The sequence below is a fragment of the Larimichthys crocea genome, chromosome VII (genome assembly GCF_000972845.2).
Source record: "Larimichthys crocea isolate SSNF chromosome VII, L_crocea_2.0, whole genome shotgun sequence".
Taxonomy (NCBI): Eukaryota; Metazoa; Chordata; class Actinopteri; family Sciaenidae; genus Larimichthys; species Larimichthys crocea.
Window position 1 is genome coordinate 19367605 of NC_040017.1, and position 26786 is coordinate 19394390.

At 42.4% G+C, this 26786-nt stretch overlaps 1 protein-coding gene across 1 annotated transcript in view; it reads right to left on the reverse strand.

Moving 5' to 3' along the window:
• nlk2 (nemo-like kinase, type 2) overlaps positions 1-26786 on the reverse strand; it is a 37170-nt gene that overhangs the window by 6027 nt on the left and 4357 nt on the right. Inside the window, exons 2-10 of the mRNA XM_019254400.2 lie at positions 14800-14929; positions 14165-14220; positions 13511-13617; positions 11003-11088; positions 8007-8216; positions 5556-5657; positions 3974-4060; positions 2008-2206; positions 346-439 (exon numbers count right to left, since the gene is read on the reverse strand). Coding sequence (XP_019109945.1) covers positions 346-439; positions 2008-2206; positions 3974-4060; positions 5556-5657; positions 8007-8216; positions 11003-11088; positions 13511-13617; positions 14165-14220; positions 14800-14929 — 1071 coding nt within the window. The remainder of the gene's footprint in view (positions 1-345; positions 440-2007; positions 2207-3973; positions 4061-5555; positions 5658-8006; positions 8217-11002; positions 11089-13510; positions 13618-14164; positions 14221-14799; positions 14930-26786) is intronic.

Here is a 26786-nt window from a genome sequence, read left to right on the forward strand (position 1 = left end):
ACTTTGATTGGAGTTGTGTTGTGTTACTATTGATGCTGGAGCTAGAAAGTAGTAAAAACTAACAGCAACAGCTGGAAGAAACTTTCAAAAGAAGCTCTCTATAATTTTGACCTACCTCGATTAGATTAGACTATTATAAATGTAATGTATGTGCAAAGGGTGTGTAGCTTGTTTATCCTAGCTGGATATAAAACCTACAATGAGAGAACCTGTTAGCCTAGCTCCATCAAAGTAAAGAAATTCACTTTTCTATGAATGAAGCTGCTTCATGTATGTAACGTATCTTTGTTATCAACACAGAATCTGCAGGCTCCAAGACTGTAAATACGGAGCAGAGCTACCTACCTGATAAAGCTTTTGAAAGCAGCTGATTGAGGGTTAATGCAGAGTGGCACTCGACTCCCCTTCTGCTGTTCCAAAATGAACTGATGGATGATCTCTGTGAGGGAAAACAACCAGCAAGATGAGTGAGTGAGTGAGTGAGTGAGTGAGTGTGAGAGTGAGAGTGAGAGTGAGAGTGAGAGAGAGAGAGAGAGAGAGAGAGAAGGACGATACACACTAATCATCGAAATTCAATTAAATTTTATGATCACCTTAAAGAAAGTGACCACAATACGCTCCCAAAAAAAGCCCTCACCCACAGAGAGACTGTAGAGAGATGCCCCCTGGTTGTGGGACTCCGTCCACAAACACAAGCAGAGGCACCAAACAGAAATCCATCAGACTAAACCAAATTATACGAAAACAAAAAGAAAACTATCTGACACACTGGAAAGAATCAACCAAAAACCAGAGCAAACTGGAATGTTATTTGGCCCTAAATAGAAAGTACACTGTGGCTCAGGAGATCCTTGACTATGTACAGACTCAGTGAGCACAGCCTTGCCATCGAAAAAGGCCGTCACAGACAGACCTGGCTCCCCAGAGAAGACAGACTGTGCACCAACTGCACACAACACGAGGTGGAGACCAAGCTGCACCACTAACCACCTGCCAACTGCACCACAGATCACAAACACCCAGAAAGACTTTGAGACCTTGGGTGAAGTACAGCAATGTGCAAACACAGCAGCAAGATGTGTGAAGTGCTGTGACCACAGAAGGACATCCAGCAGACAGGAAGGACAGACCTAGACCATATCCTCCTGCTTTTACTTTGTATACATTTTCTTGTTCTTACAAAGCTAACGTTTAACTGATATGTATGTAGGCCCTTTATTTCACAACTATTACAGTGGTCCCTCGTTTATTGCGGGGGATACGTTCTAAAAATAACCCGCAATAAACGGAATCCGCGAAGTAAGTTTTACAATTATTATACATGTTTTAAGGCCGTAAAACCCCTAACCACACACTTTTATACACCTTTTTACATGCATTTTGTACAGTACTCCCTTAGTTAATCAGAACGCAGAACACATGTGCGGTTCTCCCTTAGCCAATTTAGGAGGCAGAACACAATGTGCGTTCATACTGTACAGTACAGTGTAAAAAAAAGCATGCAAAATTACACTAAAAAAATCCGCAAAACAGCGAGTCTGCGAAAAGTGAACCGCGATATAGCGAGGGACGACTGTATATGTCTTATTTATAATATTGCGCATCTGCAATATAAGCCTTTGTACAGTGAAAGCACAAATTTCCAATTATTATTATTTTTTAATCCTGTTTTTTCTGTTAAGACATCTATCTATGCTTTTTGTTAATGTCACACTTGCTTTGGCAATGTTAACATATGTTTCCCATGCTAATAAAGCTGTATTGAACTGAAAAACTGAATTGAAAGAGAGAAAGACAGAGAAAGACAGAGAGAGAGAGAGCGAGCAAAGATTTGCCACAAGTCAAATCTTTGTATTGAAAGAAGATCAGTCAGGGACAGCCCTCGAGACTACTAGGAGCAAGAAGACTTGATTTTGTCATTACTCAAAGAATGATGGTCAAAAACCTTTTACTGTGTTTAAATCTGCTTTAATCCAAACATACAGGTTCCCAGCAGATACATCTTACCTTTGACCTGTCTCACAGAGCTCAGGTTCTTCTCAAAGCCGTCGTCAAACTTGGGATTAGTAACTGGCTCAAAGTCACTGGTGTAAACACGGCCGGAGGATGTCGTGTAGCAGCATTTACACATGCATGTATGGTAGCGCAGTCGACCCTCGTCCAAGTAAGGGTGAGCCAGGGCATCCTTTGCTGAAATCCTCTTAGACTGGAGACCAAACAAACAAACACGTGATTAACTACATTTCACATTCATTTTAGCCTCAGAATGCACATAAAGAGGAATTACATGGAACTACAGTATAAAGACAATTGAGGTTGGACAAAACCTTCTCTTTGATTTTTTACCTCCCTGTCTGTTACCCTACATACCTCCAGATTCAGTTTCCCAAGTTATTTGGATTATTTTTTACCTTTATTAGATTGTTACAGCTTTAAAGAGACAGAAAAAAGGTAGAGAGGTAGGCTCAACCAGGCGAGCTATAAGGCTCTTTGAATAGGTTTCACTGAATATCCACATCATTATAGACCACATCCTGGAATTTCACCGTGGTTAGAATGTTGTCTGCTGTTTCTTCCCTACCTCCCACTGTTGTTGGATTAATGTTCATCCCATCCAAATGGGGCTCAGGTGTGCCTTTGCCAACAGAACTAAAATAGTCTGCTCTGTTTTGCCTTGTTGCTTGCTTCAAACAGACGTTGTCATGACAGACACACTGGCGTGTTCAACGGTACATATACATAATTATACTATAGTGTCACAGCCCCTGTAGAGATCTTGCAGGGCCTGTGCTGGCCCTTCCTGCCTCTTTCCTTATTGAGAGCTGATTGGGGGACGGGGCTTTGATTAGGCAACTCAGTGCACCTGGCCAGTGTTCTGAGGTGGTGGTTGACCCCTAAAATATACTGCATGCAGAACGGCTGCAGAACAGCTCCGCTCGGAACAGTTGCAGAACAGCTCTGCTCCGGAACGGCTGCGTACTTTGCCGTCCACCAACTCACACATGACCTGTTTGTGATAAGCTCAGGTGCGTCTTCGCCAGCCACCGAGCGTCGCGAGAACGCACGAGATCTCGTGAATTCACGTATCGCGCAATATTGCCGGTTGTAGTCTCTTTGACTCCTGCAATGACATTCCACGCCGAATCTTTTTTCTGGTGTCCTTATAAAAAGGATGTGATTATGCCTGAAAACCCCTCACCTGTTGACTTCAGGTCGCCCCCGCCCATTATGACGTGTTCTTGTAATGAAACTCGATCCGCGGTGAACACAGAGTATTTTATAAAAATCAACCAGGGTTTTATTTTGTATTTTGTAGCTGATTTCCTTCCCCGCACGGTCTGCTCTGTGATGAATTTATGCACCGTGCTCCGGCGTCCGTGAGAAATAGAAGCTCTGCGTATGTGTTGCGGAGGGCTGCCGGTCGCCACAATCGTTCCGGAGCCGTGACGCAGCGGGGACGGAGACTGTGTGAGCTGACACATTGACTAACATTGAAACGTATTGGCTCTGTCGCCGTGGTGGAGCCGTTCCGCATGCAGTGTATTTTAGGCTTAAGGCTTTGTCACTTTCCTTAGTTCACTCTCTGGCTCCCTGACGACAGCAGCGCGTTTTTTGGTTCTGTTGGTATTATCTTTTTGTTCTGAGTTTTGCACCACAAAACACACTCGCAGCACATTTCTCATTTACAAACATCACTACATCACTGACAACTGACTATCACACTTCATATGTATTCCTTTGTTGCAAAGTTAATTCAGTTATTTGATTAACCTTAATAAATTATATGTTTGGTCAATCTTTAAACTGTGTGCTTCCTTCTTTTTGACACTGTCTCTGAGCCAGGTTGTGTCAATTTGGGGGCTCGTCCTTGTTCTATTCGCTTTAGTGTAAGTTTTAGTGGATAGTTGGTGACTCACTAAATGGGTTCATTAACAAAACATAATGTAACATTACGTATAAGAGAATGACTCACTGGATCAAACACCAACATCCTGCAGAGGAGATGAACAGCTTCATGGGTTGCTTGGTTAGACAGTGTGTACAGGACAGGAAGTGATGGCTGCAGACAAAACAAACATCACAGCATCAGCAATTCTCTCCTTTCTCTTTCAACTTCTGATAGAACTTGCATATGCGCGTATCAATGAATAACTTTTAATTTATTGCATTTCTTAAAACTGTGTTGAAACATCACTGTGTCAGCAGTACGGTGTGGTCGAATAGTTAATTTGCTGAGGAAGGTTCCTCACTGAGTGAATATGAGTATATATGAACATACGTGTTGACCTGATGTAAAAACTTTGATCATGAAGTGTGTTCTGTTGTTTGTAACTGTGACATCCAGCGTCCTGCAGATCATCACAAAGTTAACATTGCTGATTAATCATATCTTTGCCATAACTTGCTAATGTTTCTATATGAGTGGACAGGAAGGTGAGCGACCATACCAGCGTAACAAACACTTCATTTGACTTTTGTGACAGGTGACCAATATTCATTTATTATTTGAATTCTGACGTTGATAATGAAGTCACATTTTTCACTGGGTTGTCCACGTTTATATTTTTTGCATTAAAAACACAGTAAGAACATACGGGGAGTATCTAGTAAGTATCTCAGATGCATGTTTTGTAGTCCATCTTCTGAACTTTGTAGTTTTACCACCGATCACATCAATAACAATCGCCATCGCATAATCATGTAGTCTAGTGTGAGAGCAGTCGGATTCTCTGAACACCACAGTCATCTGCTCCTAACTCCTTATGAATTCTCTTTAAATCTCTGCTTGACCTTGTGACGTTTTCCACTGAGGTCAAAGGAAAATGGTTAGGAAAGGACTTGACTGATTTTTTTGACTATTCGACCGTACCCCTGAGCTCATACTAGAGGCGGGACCTTCATCTTCATGTCAGCCTGTCTCTGTGACAGTGCTGTGTCCACCCTCTGGACTTGTGGACTGAGCCCTTGCAAACTTCAGTCCACTGACATACAGGCTTCAAGACTGAACTTTCCACAGTGAGAGAAACAAAGCAACAGTCATTTCTGTCATGATGAGGTCGAATATTATTTCTGGCCTTCATAATTCAAGTAATGTTTTCACTAAGTCATTGTTTCGCACATTCACATTCAAGTTCTTTTTCTTTTCATAGTCGCCAGTGGGAAAACCTTCAACATCACATCCCTATTGCAATGAATCATGGAAAATTAAACCAGTGAAGACTGGTGAAGTCTTCACTGGTGAAACCAGTGCACCCCCTGCTTGAAGCCCTTGTGGACTAGATAAATCCAAACTGGACAGCCCTCAGCACTTACAGACTTTGTGGGAACGCACATGCAAAGTCGACAAGTCTGTAAGAGTGATCAAGTCCGGACATTTGAATCCAGTCATTATCAAATATAGGGGAGGCTTGTAAGACCAGAGGAGGGGCAGAGCCACCTGGACTAGACCAGATTCACATGGTTTTGTCTTTGTTGCAATCACTATTAGCCCAGTACCACAGTATCTTAGAATCCTCGTAATGGTGGAAAAGCTTTGTACAAAAATAGAAGCTTACCTGTTTGTGAGGTCCTCTGAGAATGTGTGCACGAGCGCCTTCACACGCAGTCCTCATGGCCTCCATAGAAGGAGTCCCCAACAGGTCAGTGATAAGATCCAGCTACAAACCAACAAGGCACACACAGACACAGCATTATCATTAACACTTCAAATATACTCTGCTCAAACTCATTTCATTATCTGCATTAATATTCTCACTGTTTATACAGTTTATCTATTCACTGCTTTTCATTTGTATATTCCTATATGTGTCTTTTTTTTATTATTGAGTGTGCATGTAAGGCACACACTATATGTTATCCACCGCGCCTATTGAGTGTGCCTTAAAAAGTGCACACTATATGTTATCCACCGCGCTTATTCTTCTCCCGCCGTTTTTTTGGCTCGCTTCTCCTCCCAGAGTTTTTGTCGCACATAGACAAAATGGGTATCGAAACGACCGGCTTGGCCGGGAATCAACTGCTAGGCTGTTTTGGCTTTTTATGCCTTTAATGATAGCACAGCTGAAGATAGACAGGAAGCAGGGGGCAGAGAGAGGGGGAGTGACACGCAGTAAATGAACCGGGGCCAGATGCAGCAAGGACTATTGCCTCTTACACACGGGGCGGCCGCTTAACCCACTACGCTACCGACCGCCCCAACTGCTATGACTTTTCTAAGAGTTTCGCCAAAAACGACGCCAAAAAATGAATGGGTGTGTATTGCGAGAACTAAAAAATGAATGGGTGTGTATTGCGAGAACTTTCCAGAGCTAGAGTGTGTGATGTCATCACTAGAGTGGAGAGAAGAGAGAACGATCAGTGAAAAAATAAAACGTATTTGACTACCGTGGCCTCAAATGCACCACTACAGACACGATTTATACATAGAAACGTAGCAAAATTTGTCGTCTCACTCACATTCGCCTGCTAAAGCTGTGAGATATATAGTTTTGGCAGGAGACGCAAAGATGCGGCTGCAAGACCCATCGACAGCCCCATACACTTCCATGTTATTTTGAGAAGAGTGTGTCTGCTCAGGGGTCAGAGGGAGAGGGAGTGAACATGCGCGCGTGCACCTGTCACTAATTACTCAGATACTCTCACACACACAGTGACTGAGAGGAGAGGGGGGAGGGGCTATTTTCAAAATAAGAGTCAGAAGGCAGAAGCCAGCAGGCAGAAGCCCAGCGACGGCCATTTTAGCAGTTATTGGCACTTAATTTGAACTTGTCTGTCTAAAATGACAGTGTCAGTAATAATGTATGGGGACTACAGGGCCAGAGTCAGGCACACTCAAAATTTCTTTAGAAATTTTCTAGTTATTTTTTATTTTACACCTGTGATGTGATATTATACATTTGCATATATATTGGCCTATCACACACACACATTATTGGCATATACTGTATGTAAATGACACTGAATTGAAATGACTTTGGACTGCCATCTAGTGGCCAGTTTGTTAAAAGCAAGGTATTAATGGGAAGGGAGTATTAAGCCCCATAAGCTTCACCTGTGCACATGACCATTGTCTTTTGTCTCCTTGGTTGGCACAGCATCTGTGTGGCTGTATCTCTTTGTTTGTTTGGATTTTCTTTGGTGAGAACGTTTTTTTGTCTGAACTATGTATTGTAATCGCATACATTTTTATGCCGGTTTGGTCTGTTTTAAGTTTGTTTATTGTCATCAGGAGGCAGATGGTTCCCAGACGCCAGCTTCAACACCGTAAAATACTAGCTCCCTTGGTATATAATAGTGGAATGAGGTATGTGAACCTCAGTTTGTTTGTTGTTTCCTTTGTCCTTGGGAGGTTTGAATTTGTTTTGTTTGAGGGATGCCGCCTGCATTATCTGATTGAGTTTTAACATTGATTGTGACTATCGTCTAATAAATGTATCTTTTTAATTGTCTTTTGAATGAAGATATTTCTGTTGATGATTTGGGAATCGTATAAGGATTGTAAATTAAGTGTTCCATTCATGAATTTGATTTGATCTTTCTTTCTGTATTTCTTTTCTATAGTTTTCACAGTGCTACAGCGATAAATAAAACATAAGCACCCGTTGAATCTCTCCGCCTCATTACTCGGCACCAAGGGTCCGCTACACTGTATGTTATGCAATATGAGGAAATATGAACAGTTTTTTACAGAGTCTTTAATGTAAAATAGTGTATTTATAGGTAAAACATGATGAAAATAATGATCATCATCCACCTCTATCCAAAATGTGTTTTTTGCTTTTCTCACATCCCCACATTTGCTTGAATTTCCTTTGGGATCTATAACACAACATAACATTAATGTTATGGTCAGCAAAGGGCCACGCTGCGACACATATGTGGACATATGTAATAAGCAATGGAAACAGGATCTGATCAGAAAATATGGAGGTGAATATTCGGTAAATATGTTCCATTTACGATGACGAAAGATCTTTTCGTCTCATCTTATCAAGAGTAGGAGGTACCTGCTGAATAGGACTTTGGGCTTGGAAGAGGATACGTCGTCCCAGTAGCTCAGCAAAGATGCAGCCTACAGACCAAATATCAATGGAGTTGGAGTAGTGGCGGCTCCCCATGAGGATCTCAGGAGCTCGGTAGTACTGTGTCACCACTTCCTGAGTCATGTGTCGTGCCTCATCAGACTCCTCAACACGGGCCAGGCCAAAATCACAGATCTAGAAGGCAGTTATTCAGATATTAGTTGTCAGAATATAGCTGTGAGGGGGAGAAAGAGAACACTACAGTTACACAGTTACACAGTTACAGGACTAACACATGGGCACTCCATCCATGTACATTCATAGCTGACAAATCATTTTGGTCTATTTAAACGATTGTAGATGTTCATAAAAGTAGTTTCACTTCATCCGTTTGTTAGTTTGCACTAAATACCCAAATCTGTCCTGAAGGACAACACACATACGGTAGGTACGGTATGACGTGTTTTACTGTAAGCGTATTGTGTCATTTCCGGTTATCGGTGTTGCTGCCACGGTGCTCTCTGCTCTGTCCACCTAAACAGTTTTTGCATATTTTCACATCAGCGACTATCTACTTATCTTTGCACTATTCTTAGAACAGGTCTCTTAACTCTAGTAACCACAATCTGATAGTTTCACCAGTTTCTGTTAGCCACACTTACTAGCCTAGCGATAGCAATGGCTTCTCTCTCCTCTCCTCCCTCAGTTACTCCTCGTCCTCCTTTAGTGATAACGGTACTTGTAATAACTGTAGTTTATTTGTAGCTCTGGATGCGAGGGTCAGTGAGTTAGAGGCACGGTAGCGCACCACCGAACAGTCAGTAGCTCAGATAGTTAGCCAGTCCCCTGTAGCCGGTGCGGTACAGCCACAGGTAGCTTCAGCTAGCCGTCCGCCGGTAGTTCCCGAGCAGCCGGGAGGCTGGGTGACTGTTCGAAGGAGGCATAGCCCCAAACTGAAGCCCACGGTACACCACCAACCGCTCCACGTTTCAAACAGATTTTCCCCGCTCAGCGACACACCCACTGAGAAACCAACTCTGGTCATTGGCAGCTCCATAGTCCGAAACGTGAAGTTAGCGACACCGGGGGCCAGAGCGGGCGACATCGAATCTTTTTTTAAACTGCTGGCTAAGGATAAGCGTAAATACAGTAAGATTGTTATTCACGTCGGCGGTAATGACACCCGGTTACGCCAATCGGAGGTCACTAAAATTAATGTTTCATCGGTGTGTGAATATGCCAAAACGATGTCGGACTCCGTAGTTTTCTCTGGTCCCCTCCCCAGTGTGACCAGTGATGACATGTATAGCCGCATGTCGTCATTTCACCGCTGGCTGTCGAGGTGGTGTCCAGCAAACGATGTGGGCTTCATAGACAATTGGACACCTTTCTGGGGAAAACCTGGTCTGATTAGGAGAGACGGCATCCATCCCACTTTGGGTGAAGCAGCTCTCATATCTAGAAATATGGCCAAGTTTATTAGTCGACCAAAACCATGACAACCCAGAGTTGAGACCAGGAAGCAGAGCTGCAGTCTTACACGCTTCTCTGCGCCTCCATTAGAGCAGCTGCCCACCCAGTCCTTTAGTATAGAGACTGTGTCTGTCCCCCGTCCATCTACATTATTTAAAGATAAAACAAACAGAAGGTGTTCATCATAAAAACTTAATAAAAATTAAATTAGCATCTCCAACAGTCAAGGAAAATGAGGAGAGGCAAAATCTGTTTCTATATAAACAAAGGTTGTCGTACTGATGTCACAGTTTTGAGCAAATCATGCAGTCCTCACCTGGAGACATTATTTATAAACTGTAAACCTTTTCATTCACTGCAGGAGTTTTCCTCCTTCATTTCAGTCAGTGTTTACATTCCTCCTCGGGCCTGTGTTACTGAGGCATTACAACACATGCCTGACCACACAAACGATGTGCAGAAAAAACACTCCGACTTTCTGCTCATTGTTTTGAGGGACTTTAACAGACCAAACCTCATTCATGAAAGATATAAACAGCATGTTAAGTGTCCCATCAGGGACACAGACACTCCACCACTACTACAGAATTTTAAAGGATGCCTTGCACTGTGCCACCCATGCAGCCTTGGGACCATCTGATCACTGCATGGTTCATCTTATCCTAACCTAGAGGCAGAAGCTAAAATCTGCTAAGCCTGTGGTCAACACGGTGAGAAGATGGACCAACAAGGCCAAAGTAGAACTACAAGCCTGCTTTTACTGCACTGATTGGAGGCCGCAGCCACAGATCTGGATGAACTGGCTGACACCGTGACATACATCAGCTTTTGTGAGGGTATGTGTGCTCAGAAAGTGAAGACCTTCTGCATGTACAATAACCACAAACCCTGGTTTATAGCCAAATTCAAGCAGCTTCGTCAGGCCAAGTAGGAGGCCTACAGAAGAGGGGACAGAATCTTGAATCTAAGGTGAAAAACACACCCTGATGACAAGAGGTGAAACAGCTGACAAGAAAAAAAAAAGCTTTTCAGCCAATGACCTGGCATCAGTGTGGAGAATCATGCAGGACATTAACTACAGGAGACCATACCCCAGCACTGTGGATAACTACCAACTGTCTGATGAGTTGAATGTGTTTTACTGTAGATTTGACAAACCCACATGCACACCCCTCCCCCTTCAGACATTAAAAATCTCCCTACACCCCCTGGCACCTCTGCCCACTGGCCCCCACCTCCACTCAGGATTTGCGCAAAAGATGTGTGCCAGCTTTTCCACAGACAGAAGACCAGGAAGGCACCAGACCTCCTGTATGAAGGACTGTGCTGACCAGCTGCCCCCATCCTCACTCAGATCTCCAATAGATCATTGGAGGTGTGCAAAGTCCTCTCAAACGCTACTCCTCTTGAACCACCATTATAGTCACTGTGATATTGTTCTTGGGTGGAATGTAAAGTTTCTTTCTGAAATGTTGACATAAAGTAGACAGATAGCATCTTCCACGCACCTTGAGCACACAGTTGCTGTTAACCAGGAGGTTGCCAGGCTTGATGTCTCGGTGTAGAATGCCAGCAGAATGAAGGTATTTGAGTCCTGGTGGTGATGACAGTTGAGGAGACAATAGTATCATCAGATAACCAATACAGTGCCAACCACAGGTTGAGAGAGTGTGCTGATGATTACAGGCTTTTGCACACAATTCCAAATAGCTGTCCATTCATATATTGATAACACAGAAATGTTATTCAATGTGTCAAACATTGTTACTGTACAAAGCAATATATTTTTTTTGTAAATATCACTACAGTCATGTAATTCTACTAGCCCGATCAACATTGTCCATTTTGAAAAGAGAAAGATTGAATTGTGTTCTCAGGTAACATAGAACTAGACTTCACATTTTTTCTTTTAGATGCTGAAGCAGTTTTAGATTGGGGTCTTGGTTTGGTTAGCAATTTATTTAAATTTTTTTTAAATCAGTTACTTAGACCATAAGTTCTCAAATAAAAGCCAGTATTCAAATGACAGAAAAAAAATAATGCAGAAACATATCAGTCTCTCTTTTCATTCACTAATTACTTACAGACACGTTAGTATCAGTATCAAGGCTTTCATCAATGAAACGCACAAATGTTTCAAGTTGAAAAAGAGCTTAGTTGAGTCACAAACATTTGAATTTATTGTTGTACAGGAGTTCAGAGGAATGCAGCCAGATAATCTCTTAATCTAAAAACAAAAAACTAATTTACAACATATTACTGCTTGTACTCCATCTATTTTGTTTTAGTGACAGTCCATCCGTACTTTCCTGTAAACACATAACTGCACATTTCATTCCTAATGCTACCCATACATCAGAAGACTTTGAAAAGATTTAGAAAAGACTCTTGGAAAACTATCAGCTCACATCTAAAGACAAGTGTTTAGAGTTTTTAGTCACAGTCTAGTCTCAGACTGAGATTTTACAAAAACTGTAAATCTTGCAGGGTCACTATTTACAAGACTACAGCTAGATTCTTGTAGCTTTTTTTCCCATGATGCAATGTTTTCCCATCATGCTCTTACTTACAAAATGAAGGAGAAGCAGCTTTTGGCTACAGCTGCTCTAGTGTGTGCAGTGGTTTGTGCCGAAAAAAACAACAAAAAAAGAGGAGAAGACGCCACAGAATGTGGGCACGGCCCTGGTTATATCGACGAGGACAAGGTCTGTCTGTCCTACAAAAGGAACTGGAGGTAAGTTATGACAATACTGCTAACTAACTATTGCCATTTGGAATAATCAGTTAGAATAACTTCAGCATATTATGTTGACTACACTGTCAGAGATTAAACAAATTATATTTTTAAATCCCACCCATCCTTTATGACAATGTCCATGTAGACCTCTTATGCATATTATAACACTCATATAATATCTTAATTATATTATCCTGGCAAAGGACAAAAAGCATAAACCCTTTTTTCTCTACTTTTGGCATTTCTAACCAGGCTAACGACCAAACTGGATTTAAAGAATTGCTCCGCATGACATCCAAGGACTTCGACTTTTTATTAGAACAAGTACAACCACTAATAACAAAGCAAAACACCCGTTTTCGGATGGCCATCAGTGCAAGGGAGCGACTGTCTGTGACGCTGAGATTTTTGGCCACAGGTTTGTATGAGGGACATTACCATTGCTGTTGTAGAAAGGCCAAGACCTTCCTGTTTTTACCCCAGCCCCACAAAATTTAATAGATCATAATAGCAGAGAGATCACTAATGGTTGCTCTCCAGCCAACCTCAGATAGGCCTGACAATGAAATGATGAATTGAAATTTACAATGTACATGTGAAAACAGTCTTTCTGGTATATGGAAAAAAGGCAATATCAGAAAACAATGCATAGTTACATTTTATTTCATGAGTTGAACAAAAATACAAAAATCATTTCATCTCATCTTCAAATGATCTTTCTATTTTTGCATTTGTTCAATTTATGAAATAAAATGTAATTATGCATAATATTGTCTTTTTTTCCATATATCCAAGAGACTTTTTCATCTTTTCTATTATAAAATGACCATAGGCTGTTTTTAAAGGGGTGCACAAACTTTCACACACAGCTGTAATTCTGCATGTCTCTACCTGCTCTGTTACAGTTAAATGGTGAGTCTTGTATTTCTATACTGTTTCCATTCAAGGTGAAACCTTTAAATCTCTGGAATTCCAATACCGTATGGGAAGCACAATGGTATCACAGATCGGCCTCTCCACGTGTGAGGCTCTATGAGGTCATGAAGGAGGATTACCTCAAGGTAAAAAAGTAACACAAAACAAAATATCTGTAATCTTACATTGGGCAGTGCTCATATGTAAATGAAACATTATTACTAACTAATTGTAGTGTACTGGATATGTGTGTTTGCAACTGTTTTGTAGACACCAACATCAGAGGCTGCCTGGAGAGCATTTCATCCCTAATGCTGTTGAAGTAAGAACATCTTACAGAGACAATAACAAGAAGAGAACCTACCTCGCAAAATCTGATAAAGAAAGACTTTGGCGTGGTCTGAGCTTAGAGGCTGTGGTGATACGATGATCTTATGGAGGTCACTTTGCATCAGTTCAGTCACCACATAACTGATGAATAGGAGTTATGGGAAAAAAACAAAACATATCCGAGAGCACAAACAGGTAATTTCACAGAACCACCAGCAAAAAGATATTCTGATATTCTCTGTCAAAGGAGTTAAGAAGAGTTTTACACAAAGTAGTCCTAGTCTATACTCCTACATTAACATAACTAATAAATATTCAAATGAATACAGCAAAGGGGAGAAAGATTACATCCCTCTATATGTAGTGGTTCACTGTCTAGTCAGTGGTAGGTTGTAACTATGGGGTCTGCTGGGTCACAAGTTACATTTATTAATATTAAAAATATAATTCACACTCAACTGTTTTTTGAAGTGGACATTTTACTATAGCCCAATAAAAGATGAAAACATCCAGTTGAAAGAATTGCCTTAGAATGTTGATAAGGCACTAAAGGGCTGCCCTGTTGCCTGAAAACAATCCACACTGTGTGGTCACAGGTTTACATTTAGACACAGGTTTTATTTTAGTACAATGTGTCAATACAGAAATCCTTCTATCCACCTTTGAATTCATTCCTGGTGTAGGATACATTTCTTCAAAGTAGTCGATGTGTGGAGGTTGTAGTATGTCAAGAGCAGAGAGCACCTGAGGAGAGTTACATCATATGTCATGGCATCTGGGTCTGCAGTTGTTTTCTCCATAATTACATCTAATTACAGAACATTTAGATTTACACTTAGTATTAACGAGTCTTCTCGATATTCTGATTCTGCCCATATAGTGATCTCATCTCAATATGCAAATTAGATAGGGAGGAGCTGCAAACATAGTGTGTCTTGAGTCAAAGGAAGGGACTTGTCATATTCTGAATGGACCACTATGATGTGCAATGAAAGGGGCCATGTAACAGATGGAGACAGTCAGACAAAGACAATCTAGTCTACTCTTCAATAGCCTTGCTAACTAAGTCTAACATTACTATCACAGAATGTATCAATCAATGTCAGTTATCCTTGTCAATCACATGACCCTCGTCTTGCTTGTTGTAGCTGTGTCTTGAGATTCTCCTGAAGTTACATTGCTGTGTGAACCTACTTTACGTTCCTCTGTGCTCATGTAAGGCTTTTTGATGGGCTGCTGTCATTTACACCTGGCTCAGGATCCAGACTTCCTAATACCAGGTAGTCATGAAGTCGGCGAGCGCAATTGTATGTATGTACTTACATTTTCATGTTTGAAGAAACACAGCATCTTCAGCTCCCGAAATACCCTCTTACAAGAAACAAGGTTTTGGAAGACATTGGGCATTTTCTTGAGAGCAACTCGCTTTCCATCTCTGGGGTCCGTCACTGACCTGAGTGAAGAGGGAAATCACAATATTACTAAAATTCACGATCGATAGATAGATAACTTTATTTTTCCCCAAAGGGAAATTCTTTTGTTGCAGCAGCATTATAAAATAAATATAAGAAAAAAAAATATATGGACTCAATAACTTGTGCAAAATATGTCCACCAGCTCAACTGTTCCAGAATGAGTCTCCTCTCTCTGCACAGATGGAGTCATTAAACAGAGTTATGGCAGTTGGTAGGAATGACCTCCTGTAGCGGTCTTTCTTACAGTGGAGCTGCAGGAGTCTCCGACTGAAACTGCTCTGTTGTTTAAGCAGGAGGTCATGTAGTGGATGGGACTTGTTGTCCATATTACTGAGCAGTTTGTGGAGCATCCTTTTTTCCACAACCAGATGCAGGGGCTTCAGGTTAATCCGTGACTCTAAATTGCCTGTCGGTGTGAATGTGAGTGTGAATAGTTGTTTGACTCTATGTTCCCTGTGCCCTCAGTTCATCAACTGGCGACACCTCTCGCCCCAAATCAGCTGGGATGGTTCCAGCCCCACAGTGACCCTGATGAGGATAAGCTGTTAGATAATGGATGGATGGATGGATGGATGGATGGATTTGTGTATTTTCCCTGTGCCACACCTTCCATCAAGTTTCATGAAAAATAAATCAGCAGTTTTTCCCTAATCCTGCTGACAAACAAATAGAAACTTCACGGAAAACATAATCTCCTTGGTGGAGGCCGCAGGTATTTCAAAACTTCATGGCTGAAATTCCGTGAAATTATGCTGTGAAAATTTACCCCACAGGATTATTTCTGGTGGCCCTTCTGACTAATAGTGGTAGTTTACAAATAGAGATATCTAATAGAGTTCAAACCAGACACGGTAAAGCAGCATTTAGCAGTTATGCTGCTCACAACTGGAACAAACTACCAGCAGGACTAAAATCAGCCCCAACTCTTAGCACTTTTAAATCCAGGTTAAAAACTTCTCTCTTTTCACGTGCTTATGGCTGAGCTCTTTTAAAGAACTTTATCAGAATCCTGTGATTCGTTTAATGTTTTAAATTGTTTTCAAATTTGCTGTTTTAATGATTTTAAATGACATTCTGATGTTTTTAATAAAATTTTCTTCTCTTTTATTTTTATTTTCTATTGCTTGTCTTAATGTCCATTGTTTTTCCTTGCCTCTGTAAAGCACTATGAATTGCCTTGTGTATGAATTGTGCTATACAAACAAACTTTGTATAGCCTGACATTTTTAGCCAGAAATTGAATGAAGATAGAGTGTGACAAAGTGACAGGTGAACCGGGAGACAAAGAATACAATTATCCCTCACGTCACACGTTGGTTGAGCACCTTTCTTAGTGATTGTTAAATGACACTAAGTACAGTTATACAGAAATCAAAGCCCTAATGAGGAACACAGCAGGTAGAAATAAAAGCATTCTAACTCAACACACTAGAGCCCTTTCCAGTGCAACCTTCAGTGAACCTTTTCAAATTGGATCAGTCAAAGCAAACAAATGGCAAGGAACTAAGATCCAAGGCTTCAAGGCCAGACTCCGCTCCAAACACCACCAATAGCTCACGTTACCAAACCACAGGAACTTTTATTTAGTGACTTTCTGATTCCACTTTGACCGCAATCAACAGTACAGATAATTGCACAATTTTCCTTTTCCTGGAATGCTTTCAAATGTAAATTATCCTCAGGAAATTTGCTTTCATTATAGTGCTTATATCTGCAAAATAAAAGTGAAGTTAATTAGTGAATGAACACATGAATACTAGCTTTTCAGAAATTTAAAGAATACTAGAGACAACAAGCTCATGCGAGATCACGAGATCACGCGAGAATCCTGGACATACCCGAGACCCCGCGATAAACAGTGTATAAAGAAAACAACAACAACAAACAGCTGACTTTGCTTCTCCGACGTGGAGGAGATTATAAAAAGCATCTGTTGTGTCATAAATTATTGTGTGTTGTTCCACTTCAACAATCAGTCTCTCGTTAAGACCCTTTGATCGATCTTTGATCACCTGGTGCCACCGGTCATGACGTAATGTTGATGTGAAGTTGTAAAAAGCTACATGAACTGCGTATTGTGTTTTATTTTGAAAGGGGGCGGAAGTTTATTATGTTGATTCTCTGTCGGATTTCCTGTCTGGTGCGCAGTGCTCTGTTGAAATTTACGAGGTTTAGCCGCGGCTCGCAGAAAAAATAGAAATCCTGTGGAAAGCTCGCACCGTGGCGCGGAGAGCCGCTTCTGGGACACTTCTGAGCCGTGCCTGATCCACGCCCTGTGTGAGTGCTCTCATTGACTAGACTGGCTTCTATTTGCTACGATGACCGCGGCGGTGCCGTTCCACTTCCGTTCCGCGTCCTGTGTGAGTTGGCCTTTATTGTCCATATTTGTCCAACTCCCAAAGCCATCCATTAGGTCAGGGGTCGGGAACCTTTTTGAGAGAGCCATGAAAGCCACAAATGTATTTCAGTGAGAGCCATATAATATTTTTTAACACTGAATACAAATAAATGCATGCATTTTTAAGCAAGACAACAATTTTAGGGTATAATAAGTTTCTCAATGTATTATTTTTAATAACGTTGTTATACTGAAGCTAACCAATAATACATAAAATACTTCTTAACATTAATGCAACTTCTGGTGCTGCATGGTCCCGATCGTGCACCGATCACCATAGCAACCGCTGTGTTTCAGAGGTAGACATGCATGCGCACTCACATACTGCTGAGTGAACTCTCTGGTCATAAGCAGTTTCTTTTCCGAGTTGTTCTGTATTGTTAAAATTGAACTAAATAACACGAAACACAAAAGCTTACTCTCCTAATGATTTTAATTGGGACATTTTGCAAGAACGTAAAGACATTAAACGTGTCGTACACGTTTGGAAGGCTGGACGCAAAGACTGCATATACTGCGTACCACCACTGAATGTTTTAGTGGCACGCAGTACCTGACCGTACCGGCTTACTTTCTCCCCTGTCTGCGAGCCAGATGCAGTCACCAAAAGAGCCACATCTGGCTCCATATATGGCTTGTGAGCCATAGGTTGTCGACCCCTGCATTAGGTAAACCCTACATTCCAGACTGTTCATACCCTCAACTTGTTTCAATGCTATACCACATTTTTATTTCCATTTGTCTTTAGTGTTTGTTCCATCAAAACCAAGAATAGTTTGAGGACAGCTGGAAAGACAGATGGCAGCCCAGAAAGACGGCAACCGGGGCGGCATGGGTCAGCAGCCCTATCCGCACCTCCTGTGAAGGAGGACCTAAACAAGCTACGGAACAAAGAAAGAAATTATACCCCCAGAGGAACCCGAGGGGGGGGGGGACCCCAGCCGGAGAGATTCAAGGTTAACGAACAGCAGCAATGGACAAACATCGATGAGTAAAGAGTGCTTGTGCTAAAAGATCTGCAAGAATGAGAAGGGCCTAAAGATTCATCAAACTAGGATGAAATGTAAGGAGCGACTGCAAGCACCACAAGCACAGGTCTAGAGCCTGGTGAGACAGAGGAGGAGCCGGGCCCCCAAGCACCCCACAGAGCCCAGAGCCTCCAAGTGGTGCAAACAGTCCTTTCAAACAGGCAGTCCGAGAAGAGAAGGATCAGATGGTCCCAAGCCTCTAAAACAGCACAGTGGCAGAAGTTTGACGAGGATGTGGACAAGGTGCTGGAAGCAACAGCCAAAGGAGATGTTGAGGAGGCTTCAGACTATGACGACAATCATAGTAAATATGGCCGCTGAGAGGTTTGGTGATGAGGAAGAAAGGGCGGCCAAGCAGCCTTACTTCAAGAACCAGAGGGTAGTTCAAATCCATAACATCAGGGCAGAACTGAGAGCCTTGAAGAAACAGCACAAGGCAGTATGTGAAGAGGAGTGTGCACCTCTGGTAGAGCTCCATCTCATGCTCAGCAAGCAAGGTCCAGGTCAGCACCAGGACCAAGCGGAACGTCCTACAGGGTCTATAAGCACTGTCCCAAGTTGCTGCACCGACTTTGGAAGATCTTGAGGCTCATCTGGAGAAGAGGGAGAACAGCACAGCAATAGCGGTTTGCAGAGGGAGTGTGGATTCCTAAAGAGGAGGACTCCAAAACAAGAGCATTGTAGCTAAGCGACTGACTGATTTCTTCCTCAAGAATTGATACATCGACACCTCCTTGCAGAAGGGTGGCATCCCTGGCATACCAGGATGCTTAGAGCACACTGGCATGGTCACTCAGTTCCTCAGAGAGGCAAGGGTGAACAAGGGTGATCTGGTGGTGCTGTGGTTAGATCTGGCCAATGCCTACAGCTCCATGCCCCACAAGTTAGTCCTCGAAACACTGGAGAAGCACCATGTTCCAGCTGCAGTAAGAGAGCTCATCCTGGATTACTATCGTGATTTCAGCCTGAGGGTCTCAGCAGGATCAGCAACATCTAAGTGGCACAGATTGGAGGTGGGAATCATCACAGACTGCACCAGCTCAGTGGTCACATTCGCTCTAGTAATGAACATGTTGGTGAAATCAACAGAACCAGAGTGCAGAAGTCCAAATCTGGCATCCGTCAACCGCCTATCCAAGCCGTCATGGATGACCTGACAGTGACCACCAATTCGGTGCTTGGAGGCAGATGGATCTTGACGGGGCTGGAGAGGATAATGGGATGGGCCAGGATATCATTCAAGCCATGAAGTCAAGATCCTTGGTCTTGAAGAAGGGCAGAGTAGCAGACAAGTTCTGCTTCTCTATCTCAGAAACACCAATCCTCACCATCTCTGAGAAGCCAATAAAGAGCTTAGGAAAGTTCTTCGACAGCAGCCTCAGGTAGGGCTGTGCAATTAATCGAATTTTGATCACGATTTCGATTTTGCTGTCAAACGATCTCAAAAATCATATAATCGAGTTTGAACGATTCATTTTCCACTTTTCATTACACATGTTCTGAGAGACGGCATGCGCAATACATTCTATTTTACGCGGCCCCGCTGACTGACAGGATAGCCCATACTCCCTCACGCAGCTGAAGAGTGAGGAGGTGTGTCGTTTGGTGTTCAAAAACAGTGAGCGAGATTGAAAGCGAATGAGAAGAATCCGATGAGAAGCAGCAGCACATAATGTGTAAGATTTGCTACAAGGTAACAGCTGCTCCTCTTGGTAACACTACAAATTTATTCAACCATCTCAAACAAAAGCACAAAGTCACTCACGACGAATTAATAAAGAAACAAAAAGACCCGCATAAATACGCCATCGAGCGCCATCATAACTACGCCAAGCCTATGGGCGGCTTGCTTCCATGATCACCGTCATAGCAAAAGGTAAACATTGGTCGCACTTTTGGCGCTTCAGCTGCCTAAAACTCGATTCGTTTTCAGAGGGGAATTCACCATTTGCGTGTAAAAGATAGGCACAAATGAAGGGAAATGTCTCAGTTTTTTAAAATACCCGTGTACGTGTAAACGGGGCCTAACAGCTGCCATTGGATATTTCCTAGCTAAAGATATGCAACCCATTAATACAGTCGAGGGTGAGGGTTTCAAGAAAATGCTTATTGCTTATTGATGCTTATGCTTATTATTATATTTATTTTGTTCTATAAATACAGAGAATTTGCAGAGCAGCTGGATCCATAGTTTATTTTGGATACATTTATGTTTTTCTATACCTTATTTAATGTTCCATAAAGTATATTTATTTTATAGATTTAATGCTTTATACATTGCAAAACAGCTGTAAAGTACATATTTGTAGCCAAAATTTATTTTCAATTTGAATGTTTTGCATAAAGAATCTATAAAAGTGTTTTTTGAGAGAGAGAGAAATGCTGAATAAATGCATTGTGAAACTCAAAATTAATCGTTTGAATAATCGTGATTTCAATATTGACCAAAATAATCTTGATATTGATTTTTTCCATAATCGAGCAGCCCTAGCCTCAGGGATTCAGCCTCCATCAAGAACACCTGTGAGGAGCTAGAGGGGTGGCTGAAGGATGTGGACAAGACAGGCCTCCCAGGAAAATTCAAAGCTGTATTTACCAACACGGGATTCTGCCAAGGATACTGTGGCCATTGCTCCTCTATGAGTTTCCGATCACTCCCATCTCAGATCTCGAAGGGAGAGTCAGTCGCTACTTGAGGGGATGGTTAGGACTGCCGAGGAGCTTGAGCAACATCGCCCTCTATGGAAACACATGCAAAATGACACTCCCCTTGAAATCCATTGGAGGAGGAGTTGAAGGTCTTGCATGCAAGGGAGGTGCTGCAATTCCACAAGTCAGCGGATCCAAAAGTATCTGGGACAGGAGTAGCAGTCAGGACTGGCAGGAAATGGAGAGCAGAGGCTGCAGTGGAGCAGGCACAGTCCCGGCTACGGCACAGAGTCCTGGCGGGAACAGTGGCCAGAGTAAGGGCGGGTATAGGAACCATAGCATCCCCCCGTTTTGACAAGGCTCGGGGAAAGGAGCGGAGGCAACTAGCCCAGAATGAGGTGAGAGCAGTGGTCGAGGAGGAGAGATCCAGCAGAGCAGTGGGAATGAGACAGTAAGGCGCCTGGACGAGATGGGAGCAAGTTGCGGAGAGAAAGATCTCGTGGACTGACCTTTGGCGGGCAGAGCTACACCGCATCAAGTTCTTAGTCCAGGCCATCTAAGATGTACTTCCCAGCCCTTCCAACTTGCACTGCTGGGATTTGGTCGACACTCCTGCATGCCCTCTTTGCCCAAGAAAGGGGACCCTCAAGCACATATTGAGTTGCTGCCCAAAAGCTCTGGGGGATGGCCGTTACTGATGGCGTCACGATCAGGTGCGCAAGACCATCGCAGAGAGCATCTATAGTGCTATCACCAGCTGTCGGAGGTCAAAACCCACAAAGAGAGCAATCAACTTTGTCAGAGCTGGGGAGAAGCCAATTACAACACCAAGAGCAACATCAGGGCTTCTTAACACTGCACAGGACTGGCAGCTGTCAGTGGACAGCCAACTCAAGTTCCCCCAGCATGTTGCTAAGACCACCCTCAGACCTGACATCGTTTTGGTGTCAGAGGTGCCTAAGAATGTTGTCATGCTGGAGCTCACTGTGCTGTGGGAAGAGCGAATGGACGAGGCCTTTGAGCAGAAGAGGGGGAAATATGACTAGCCTAGTCAGCGACTGCCACAGACGAGGCTGGAAGGCTAGGTGTTTGCCTGTGGAGGTAGGGTGCAGAAGCTTTGCCGGACAGTCTCTGTGCAGGGCCTACACTGCATTGGGCATCACAGGAGAGAGAAGGAGAAGGGCTATCTGGAACAACACAGAGGCAGCAGAGAAAGCTTCTAGGTGGCTCTGGATAAAGAGAGCGACTCCGTGGTTAAATGCTGCTGGGGCACAAGCTGAGGCGTCATGAACCTCAGCTGGGCCACCTGAGAAAGGGATGTTCAAAAGGCCCTCAATGATCTCAGGTCCATCACTGATGATGTGCCCCAGCTAAGCATCAGTAGATGTTTCATTACAACATCAATTTCTCCTCTCTGTCTATAAAAGGTATAAAAAGACTTAATAATTATAATTATCATATTAAGTGACCAGTGATGACATGTATAGCCGCATGTCGTCATTTCACCGCTGGCTGTCGAGGTGGCGTCCAGCAAACGATGTGGGCTTCATAGACAATTGGACACCTTTCTGGGGAAAACCTGGTCTGATTAGGAGAGACGGGATCCATCCCACTTTGGGTGAAGCAGCTCTCATATCTAGAAATATGGCCAAGTTTATTAGTCGACCAAAACCATGACAACCCAGAGTTGAGACCAGGAAGCAGAGCTGCAGTCTTACACGCTTCTCTGCGCCTCCATTAGAGCAGCTGCCCACCCAGTCCTTTAGTATAGAGACTGTGTCTGTCCCCCGTCCACCTACATTATTTAAAGATAAAACAAACAGAAGAGGAGTTCATCATAATAACTTAATAAAAATTAAATCAACATTGCCAACAGTCCAAAATAAGAGAATTAAATGTGGACTCCTGAATATCAGGTCTTTGTCATCTAAAGCTGTCTTAGTCAATGAATTAATATCTGATTATGATATTGATTTGTTCTGTCTCACTGAAACCTGGCTGCAGGAGGATGAATATGTTAGCTTAAACGAATCCACTCCTCCGAGTCATTATAATACTCACGTTCCTCGAAGTACTGGTCGAGGTGGTGGAGTTGGAGCCATATTTGACTCAAGTCTATTCAGCGCCGGTCCTGGCCACATTTGCGCCCTGGGCGAACCCCGGCGAGGTTTTTTTCTTTTTCGGGCGCTTGTGCGGCCCTCACGGAGGCTGCGCCCTGGGCGGCCGCCCACATTGCCCATAGCTAAGACCGACCCTGAGTCTATTAATAAATCCTAAACCTAAATTATAATTCATTTGAAAGTCTTGTTCTTAGCCTCACTTACCCAACCTGGAAAACATCACAGCCAATTTTATTTGTTACAGTATATCGAGCTCCAGGTCCTTATTCTGAATTTTTATCTGAATTTGCAGAATTTGCATCAGGCTTGATCCTTAAAACAGATAAAGTAATTATTGTAGGTGATTTTAACATTCATGTGGACAACCACAATGATAGTCTTAGTACTGTGTTTATCTCTTTATTAGATTAAATCGGCTTTAGTCAGAGTGTAAATAAACCACCATTGTCTGAACCACACTCTTGATCTTGTTCTCTCATATGGAATTCAAATTGATAATCTAATAGTCTTTCCACAGAATCCTCTTCTGTCTGACCATTTTTAATAACCTCTGAGTTCATATTACTGGACTATAAGCCTTTGTGCAGAAACTCCTACAGCAGATGTTTATCGGATAGTGCTGTAGCCAAATTTAAGGAAGTGATGTCTTCAGCTTTCATGGCTTCAATGCCATGTCTCAATGTAACAGAGGACTTGTCTGCTTCCTTTAGCCCCTCACAAATAGATCATCTTGTTGATAGTATTACAGGCTCATTACAGACAACTCTAGACTCTATTGCACCTCTGAAAAAGGAGACAATTAAACAAAAGAGGTTAGCACCATGGTATAACCAGCACAGAGTTGTCACAATACTAAAATGAGTAACCACGATACTATACCAGACAAAGTATCACGGTTCCGGGTATTATCGCAATACTGCTGCCTTCTTTTTTTCTTATTAAATCAAATCAAATCAAATCAAATTTGTATAGCCCAAAGTCAAAAAGTACATTTTTGCTTTCACAATCTGTACAGGGAGTAACACCTTCTGTCCTTAGACCCTCGGTTCCAGTGAGGAAAAACTTGCCCACAAAAAACCCTTTAACAGGGAAAAAAAGGTGGAAGAAACCTCAGGAAGAGCCACAGAGGAGGGATCCCTCTCCCAGGACGGACAGACGTGCAATAGATGTCACGTGTACAGAACAAATCAACACAAACATACTGTACAATTACAATGAATGATAAAATGACAATGAATTACAATGAATGATAAAATGATTACAGTAGGAGTGGAACCTGTGATAGAGATAAAACAGACACAGATGCACAGCAGCAGCAAATATTCAACTCAACTATAAGCTGTAATGGAGATATGGTAGCAATGATGACAGTGATAATATATGTAGTGGACGTCATGCAGGACCACAGCAGCAGCCACGATCCATGAATTATTATTATTTATTTTTTTTAAATGAACTGCAATGTATTTGTACAAGTTCTTAATACTTATTAATTACTTATAATGTTGTTTGGTGCATCATAAACATAATACTGGTGAAGTAAGAATTAGACTGAAACAAGTTTGAAAGAAGTTTTTTTTTTTTTTTTTTTTTTTTTTTGAGGAAAATTAATGGAGCCACTGACGACGACGGCAGACTCGCCGCTCGGGCCCGGTGCTTCTGCCATGGTGAGTGTGTTGTTTCGTGTTCGTGACTGTAAGCCGTGCGCGCGTCTGGGCAATTTATATCGAAGCGGAGCGGTCTTCATGCTGCTCTTGCCGGCAGAAACAACGAACAGCCAATCAGATAACAGACGGGCGCACCCAGCATGCACAAACAACCAATCATATCCCTGGACGTCACCTGTAACAGGCAAACAGCCAATCATTCAGCAGCTGTGTAGTTCGGTTGCGGTTCCATGTTGGTTTGTTTACGAGTGAGTAGCATGCAGTGAGAAGCCGGGAGGAGAGCAGAGGCGGCCGCTATGTAGCGGGAACTGGCACCGGTAGTATAGTAATCCACGGTAGTTAACATCGTGTAGAATTTCTAGTATAAGAGGAACCGTTACGATTTGGCACCACGGGGTACCGTGTATACCGTGGGTATCGTGCAACTCTAAGCCAGCAGACTCGTAAATTAAAGCAAGAAACGCATAAATCTGAACGCAAATGGCGTGCCACTAAACTGGAAGAATCTCGTCTAGTCTGGCAAGATAATCTCAAAACATACAGGAAGGCTCTCCGTAATGCCAGAGCAGCCTACTACTCTTCATTAATAGAGGAGAATAAGAACAACCCCAGGTTTCTCTTCAGCACTGGCTAACAGAGAATCACAGCTCTACTGAGCCATCTATTCCTTTAGGTCTAAGTAGCAATGACTTCATGAGCTTCTTTAATGATAAGATTATAACTATTAGAGACAAAAGCAATCACCTCTAGCCCTCAACAGGCATTGATCTGCATTCTGATACAGCAAGTTTGGAAACAGCTGTAAAACCTGTTATGTATTTAGACTGTTTTTCTCCCATCGACCTTCATCAAATAACTTTAATCATTTCTGCAGCTAAGCCGTCATCCTGTCTCTTAGACTCCATCCCAACCAGGTTGCTCAAGGATGTTTTACCTGTAGTTAGTAATTCGTTATTGGATATGATTAATCTGTCTTTATTATCAGGATATGTACCACAGTCCTTTAAGGTAGCTGTAATTAAACCTCTTCTTAAAAAGCCCACTCTAGACCCAGAGGTCTTAGCCAACTACAGACCGATATCAAACCTTCCCTTTCTGTCTAAGATACTTGAGAAAGCTGTAGCTAACCAGCTGTGTGACTTTCTCCATAACAATAGTCTATTTGAGGATTTTCAGTCAGGATTTAGAGTGCATCATAGCACAGAGACCGCATTAGTCAAAGTTACAAATGACCTCCTAATGGCATCAGACAAAGGACTCATCTCTGTACTTGTCCTGTTAGATCTTAGTGCTGCATTTGACACCATTGACCATCAAATTCTTTTACAGAGACTGGAACATCAAATTGGCATCAAAGGAACCGCCCTAAGCTGGTTTAAGTCGTATTTCTTAGATCGATCTCAGTTTGTTCATGTCATTGATGAATCCTCCATGCATACCAAAGTTTGTCATGGAGTCCCACAAGGTTCTGTACTCGGACCACTTCTATTAAGTTTATATATGCTTCCTTTAGGGAACGTAATTAGGATTTAGGGATGTAAACGGTTAATACACTATCGGTTCATCGTCGAAAAGAATTTAATAGATTCAATTAAATTAATTAGGTTAACTGAATCTAGGGCCATTTTCCACAGGAGTTTTTTTCAGTGAAATGTCATGGTGTCGCCAGTTGAAGGTGCCATTGCTTAATCTAGGCCACACCAAACGTACCTGAATGTAACGCAGCGAGAGACCCAGCACACAAACATGAGGCGGTCAAAACGGAATATGGGAGCATTTCAAACTAAGTAAAGATGACAAAGACGCGCAGTTAAACTCTGCACTACTACGTTTAAGTTGAGCAGCACTACGAGTTCACTAAGATACCACCTTCAAAACCTGCATGCAGCCGTGTTGACAACTGCTAGCAATTAGTATTAGCCACTAAGAATGAAATACATGGTGATTGCTAACATGCTAATGCTAATTGCTAG